This window comes from Cebus imitator, unplaced genomic scaffold (assembly GCF_001604975.1).
Source record: "Cebus imitator isolate Cc_AM_T3 unplaced genomic scaffold, Cebus_imitator-1.0 Scaffold435, whole genome shotgun sequence".
Lineage (NCBI taxonomy): Eukaryota > Metazoa > Chordata > Mammalia > Primates > Cebidae > Cebus > Cebus imitator.
The window spans coordinates 1,516,231-1,523,059 of record NW_016107750.1 but is presented as its reverse complement, the minus strand read 5'-3'; the positions used below and the strand labels follow the sequence as shown (position 1 = coordinate 1,523,059).

At 41.1% G+C, this 6,829-nt stretch overlaps 1 protein-coding gene across 2 annotated transcripts in view; it reads left to right on the top strand.

Moving 5' to 3' along the window:
- Nucleotides 1-6,829, top strand: part of EP300 (E1A binding protein p300) — an 87,066-nt gene that overhangs the window by 32,996 nt on the left and 47,241 nt on the right. For both annotated transcript variants that reach the window (XM_037731986.1, XM_017510362.2), the window contains exons 3-6: nucleotides 1,351-1,527; nucleotides 2,739-3,000; nucleotides 4,518-4,631; nucleotides 6,317-6,562. In XM_037731986.1, the coding sequence (XP_037587914.1) occupies nucleotides 1,351-1,527; nucleotides 2,739-3,000; nucleotides 4,518-4,631; nucleotides 6,317-6,562 (799 nt within the window). The remainder of the gene's footprint in view (nucleotides 1-1,350; nucleotides 1,528-2,738; nucleotides 3,001-4,517; nucleotides 4,632-6,316; nucleotides 6,563-6,829) is intronic.

Below are 6,829 nucleotides of genomic sequence, written 5' to 3'. Positions count from 1 at the left end.
CCGAGGCAGAGTTTTGCTCTTATTGCCCAGGCTGACGTACAATGGTGTGATCTTGGCTCACCACAACCTCTGACTCTCGGGTTCAAGCGATTCTCCTGCCTCAGCCTTCCAAGTAGCTGGGGTTAAAAACGTGCCACCATGCTCGGCTAATTTTGTATTTTTAGTAGAGATGGGGTTTCACCATGTTGGTCAGGCTGGTCTCGAACTCCTGACCTCAGGTGATCCACCCACCGGGGCTTCCCAAAGTGCTGGGATTACAGGTGTGAGCCACCACACCCAACCAAATTTTCTGCTTTTTATGTAAGCAAAATATAGGAATAATCATTCAAATGAGGCCCAGCATGGGGCTTACATTTACAATTCCAGCACTTTGGTAAGCCAAGGGGAGAGGCTTGCTTGAGCCCAGGAGGTTGAGACCAGCTAGGCAACATGGCAAAGACCCTGTCTCTCTTTTTTAATAGTCAGAAAAAAATAAAATCATTTAAATGTTTGAACATGACAAAAGGGTTAGGTGGTTTATTAAGTTGAATTTGCTATATAGTATCATTTGTGACTTTTAGTGGATATGAATGGCAAACCTTGTGTAGCAGATAGAATTAAATGAAGATGATTAAAAGTATTTTTAAAACACCTTTATTTCAAATATTTATGAAAATATCCCTGTAAATGTGCCGTACCCAAGGCCCCTAAATCTTAATCTTGAAAATGTATTGTTATTAGCATACTTTATATAGTGGGTTTTTTGGGGTTTGTTTGTATTGGAGATAGGGTCTCACTGTGTTGCCCAGGCTGGAGTGCAGTGCCCTGATCACGCCTCACTTGCAGCCTCAGCCTCCCTGGCTCAGGTGATTCTCCTACTTCATCCTCCTGAGTAGCTGGGACCACAGGCACAAGTCACCACGCCTGGCTTTCTTTTTTTTTTTTTTTTTTTTTTTAATAGATGGGATTTCACCATGTTGCCCAGGTTGTTCTCAAACTCCTGGCCTCAAGAAACCCTCCTGCCTTGGCCTCTCAGAGTGGTGGGATTACAGGCATGAGTCACCAGGCCCGGCTAGGCCTTTGCGACCATAGCTTCCTGCAACCTCCACCGCCCAGGCTTCAGTGATCCTCCCACTTTAACCTTTCAATTAGCTGGGACTGTACACATGTGTCACAATGCCCAGCTGATTTTTGTATTTTCATTAGAGATGGGGTTTTGCCGTGTTGCCCGGGCTGTTGTATGTTTTCTAATACAAGCTAAAGATTTCCGTTAAAACTTGTCTTTGCAAACGAGGAAGTAAAATCAGAAAGGGAATAATAATGTCTTAAATTTTATTGTTCATTTTGTTTTCTTTCATTTCTTTCTCCTAGGTGGGAATGATGAACAATCCCAATCCTTATGGTTCACCATATACTCAGAATCCTGGACAGCAGATTGGAGCCAGTGGCCTTGGTCTCCAGATTCAAACAAAGACTGTACTATCAAATAACTTACCTCCATTTGCTATGGACAAAAAGACAGTTCCCGGTGGAGGAATGCCCAACATGGTGAGTACTAATCAATTACAGACTTGTTTTCATACTGACATTTTGACAAAAGAATTGTGATAAACTTTCACTGCTTCTATTCTATACACTGAGATTTGTATACACTAGAAGCCTAAATCGATAAGTAATTGAGGATTCCTGTGAGTCAGAAGACTTGTGCTTCCTTTCCGTTTTTCGTAATTTTTTTTCCTTGTGGTTGTTGATAAGTGAGCATGTTGATCCAAACAGGAGTAAGTGGAAACATTGATTTTTGTTACTATCTTTGTGCAAGCTACTAGTAGTAAATATGTCGTAGTCTGCATTCATCTTTAGAAAAAATTATCTTGTAATTTCTCTTTCAGATGTTTTAGTTTTGTCCTTTCCTTTGTGTCATTATGTTCATGGACTGTCTGTATTTCAAATACTCTCCCAAATACTAGAGCTATACAGGTGAATGAAACATGTCATCTCTGTTCTGTGAAATGTTCGCTTTTTTTTTTTTTTTTTTTTTGTATCGGAGTCTTGCTCTGTCCCCCAGGCTGTAGTGCAGTGGTGCCATCCTGGCTCATTGCAACCTCAGCCTCCCGGGTTCAAGCAGTTCTCCTGCCTCGGCCTCCCCAGTAGCTGGGACTACAGGCACGTGCCGCCATGCCTGGGTAATTTTTCGTATTTTTAGGAGAGACAGGGTTTCACCATGTTGACCAAGCTGTGAAACTCCTTAGCTCAGGCAGTCCGCCCACCTGGGCCTCCCAAAGTGCTAGGATAACCGGCGTGAGTCACCTGCACAGCCCCAATGTTCGCTTTTCAGTTTAAAAAGCTAAATTTCTCCCAGAGCTTAGATAAACTAATTTTTCAGCCACCTGAAAAACCCCTCTGTTCAGTCTCCCGAGAAGTTCTTCATTGCTCTTTAAAGCCTAATTTGGGTATGCTTCTGACTACAGACACCTTCTCTCCTTTCCCTCTCCCACTGGAGTTTACCATGTCCTTCTCTCTGCTTTTGCTCTCTGTATATTATGCATAGTTATATCACTTAGTAATACCTTTTTTTGTCTTACTAAATTGAGCTTCTTAAAGGTAGGAGCCATGGTTTATGAATTCCCTGTGGCAAAAAATGGACTCTGACTTATAGTATATCAACCATAAAGGTTTTAATTGAAAATATCCACATCTCTATTTCTAAAGAGATAGCACATTATGACTCCTGCCGTTAAACATGTTGTTATATTTCTCAGGGCCAACAGCCAGCCTCACAGGTCCAGCAGCCAGGCCTGGTGACTCCAGTTGCCCAAGGGATGGGTTCTGGAGCACATACAGCTGATCCAGAGAAGCGCAAGCTCATCCAGCAGCAACTTGTTCTCCTTTTGCATGCTCACAAGTGCCAGCGCCGAGAGCAAGCCAATGGGGAAGTGAGGCAGTGCAACCTTCCCCACTGTCGCACAATGAAGAATGTCCTAAACCACATGACACACTGTCAGTCAGGCAAGTCTTGCCAAGGTAAGTGGACCCACAGGGTTACTATACTTAGCAATTAATTTTTACAGTCAGGGAGAAGGAGGAAAATGTGACCAAGTTTATTTTGTGGTGTTGGATATGTTTAGTATCTTAATTGTGGTGTATATGGTGTATATGTATGTACAAAGTCATTCAAATAGGCCCGGCCAGGTGTGGTGGCTCATACTTAAAATCCCAGCACTTTGATAGGCCAAATGGGGAGGATTTCTTGAGGCCACAAATTTGAGACCAGCTTGGACAACATAGTGAGACCTCGCTGGGCATGGTGGTGCAACTGTAATCCTAGCTGAGGACTAAGAAGGCTGAGGAAGGAGGATTACTTGAGCCCAGGAAGTCAAGGCTGCAGTGGGCTATGATTGCACCACTGTACTCCAGCCTGGATGACAGTGCGAGACCACGTCTTTTAAAAAAAGTCTGGGCGCAGTGGCTCATGCCTGTCATCCCTGCACTTCGAGAGACTGAGGCGGGCAGATCACTTGAGCTCAGGATTCAAGACCAGCCTGGGCAATATGGTGAAACCTCGTCTCTACAAAAAATTACGGAAGAAAATCAGCCGGATGCCTGGGTGTGTGCCTATAGTCCCAGCTTCTTGGGAGACTGAGGTGGGAGGATGGCTTGAGCCCAGGAGGTTAGGGTTGCTGTGATTCAGCCTCATACCACTGCACTCCAGCCTGGGCAATAGCGCCAAACCCTAGTTCAAAAAACAACAACAAAGTATACATAAATATGTGCAATTTTTAAAATACTGTTTATACCTCAAAGCATTTTTAAAATTCCATTTTCTAAATGCATCATCACAGTTTACTCGGTAAAGGTCATCTTGGCTGCATCCATTCTATGGCAATTATGGATAAAGCTGCCATAATAAACAAAATGAATTTTGAGACTCCTTTGGTAATAGTATCTAACCTTATTTTAGGAAATGATAAAAAACGGTATCATTTTTGTGAGCAAATATCTAAGAATATGGGAAGAGTAGAAATTTAAAAGGTCTTCCCTTGTGCTGATCCTCATAGACTTTGAGTTTTATTGGCCCCAGCATAGCATACTTTAAATGTTATTGAGGGTTTGCTAACTGTCATGTAGGCAAGTGTTCAATTTAATACAATTTACTATAGTCATTTTTTGCCAATCTAATGCAGTTTTTGTAGAGTCATTAGAAAGTGTTCTTACAGGTGTGTGTGTCTTAACATTGGTTCAGAGTACATTTGCTTAGATTAAAGTAGGTTGTATAGCATGATGGTGGAAAGTGAGGGCTCTAGAGCCAGACTCCTTGAGGTTGAATCTCACTTTGAGTACTCTGTGACTTTGTGCAAATTGCTTACCCATTCTTTTGTTTTCTTGAGTGTAAATTCTGAGTATTAATAGGAGCTATACCTTATAGGGCTGTTATGAAGATGAAATAATGCATTTATAGTACTTACTAAGTAATCAGCAAGTTAGCTATTATTAATGTAAAAGCATAACCTGCTCTTGAAAAAAAATTTTCTTCTCTTTAGTGGCACACTGTGCATCTTCTCGACAAATCATTTCACACTGGAAGAATTGTACAAGACATGATTGTCCTGTGTGTCTCCCCCTCAAAAATGCTGGTGATAAGAGAAATCAACAGCGTAAGTGATGAAGTCTTTGAAGATTTATATGAAAAGTTTTTAAAGTCTCACCAGTGCCATTTATAGTACTTCTTGATTATGTGAGGGACCTGTGGTGGTGTACTGTGTTGAAAAGTGTTTTTTTTCCCCTTTTAATTTTTCTGTATCCCTCATATTAGTGCATAGAATTGAACTGCTTAGGGAGTTTGAAGCTACAGTGAGATATGGTTATGCTACTGCACTCCAGCCTGGGTGATGGAGTGAGACCTTGCCTCAATTTAAAAAAAAAAAAAAAAAAAAAAAGCCAGCGCAGTGGCTCACCCCTGTCATCCAAACAATTTTGGAGGCCAAGGCAAGAGGATTGCTTGAGGCCAGGAGTTCAGCCTAAGCAACTTAGCAAGACCTTGTATCTTCCAAAAAATTTAAAAATTAACTGTGTGTGGTGTATGCCTGGGTGAGAAGAGAGGATTGCTTGAACTCAGGAGTTGGAAATTTCAGTGGGCTATGATTGTGCCACAGCAGTCCAGCCTGGGTGACAGCAATACTCTGTTTCAAAAAAAAAAAAAAAAAAAAAGAATTGAACTGCTTAAACATCTAAAATAACATCCGAGAACTCTCAATATTCGTTCTTTTTTTTTTTTGAGACAGAGTCTTGCTCTTTCACTAGCCTAGAGTGCAGTAGCACGATCTCAACTCACTGCAACCTCCGTCTCCCGGATTCAAATGATTCCCCTGCCTCAGCCTCCCAAGTAGCTGGGGCTATAGGCACACACCACCACACCTGGCTAATTTTTTGTATTTTAGTAGAGACGGGGTTCCACCATGGCCAGGATGGTTCTCGATCTCCTGACCTCATGATCCGCCTGCTTTGGTCTCCCAAAGTGCGATTACAGGCATGAGCAGCCACAACCAGCCTCAATAGTCATTCTTTAGACAAACAGCAAATAGGTAAATTTATGTTCCACTTTGAACATACGAAAATTCAAAGAATATGGCTTTGACATTGGGCAAGTTACACTTTTATACTTGTGATCTAAACATTCCAGTAGTTGGAAATTATTTAAAAGGAAAAAATTGGGGATTATTTTTATAATATTGGGATAAAGAAGAACTTTTAAGAGAAAAGATAAGTAAAAATATTAACATTTTAAAACTGTAGCTACCACATTTCTGTAGCAATAAAACTTTAAACTTTTAGGGTTAAAGGACAAATTTGGGAAGTATATGTACAGCATATGAAAATGGAATTACATTTTATAACAAAATTCGGAATAGGAAATAAGACAATTGAGCAGGGACTAGAGGAGAGAGGGGAACTCCCATATAATTCACTATTAAATTAAGAAGAGAAATAGGTACTATTTCTCTTTTGTGATGTGGGCAGAAATGATGCTGCCAGGTGTTGTCAGTTGAATGGCTCTAAAGCATTCATACAGTGTTGGTCGGAACATTAATAAAGCCCTTTGGGAAGGCTATTTGGCATTCAGAATCAAAAGCCTTTTATACCAGTGGTCCACTTTTACCAATCAGTTCTACAACTAGAAATTTCTTCAAGGAAATAATGGAAGACAAGATTCATGTACTAAGATGTTTCATAATCACATAACAATTTTGTGTGTGTGTGTGTGTTTTTAATTTACTCAGACATGTTAGTCTTCTTTTCTCACCACCAGTAATGTAATACTATATCTTTTGTTTTTTTGTAGCAATTTTGACTGGAGCACCTGTTGGACTTGGAAATCCTAGCTCTCTAGGGGTTGGTCAACAGTCTACCCCCAACCTAAGTACTGTTAGTCAGATTGATCCCAGCTCTATAGAAAGAGCCTATGCAGCTCTTGGACTACCCTATCAAGTAAATCAGATGCCAACGCAACCCCAGGTGCAAGCAAAGAACCAGCAGAATCAGCAATCTGGGCAGTCTCCCCAAGGCATGCGGCCTATGAGCAACATGAGTAAGTTTGTGTCATCCTGAAAACATGGTTTTGGTTGTGTTGGTAAATGACATCTATAAATGGAGGGTTGTTAGCTTATTCTTACTTTTTCTGCTAGATGATTAATTTTTTGAAGTAATTGTTTTGTTTTGTTTGTTTGTTTGTTTTTGAGACTGTCACCCAGGCTGGAGTGCAGTGGCGCAATCTCAGCGCACTGCAACCTCTGCCTTCCCTGTTCAAGCAGTTCTCCTGTCTGAACCTCCCAAGTAGCTTAGCTGGGATTACAGG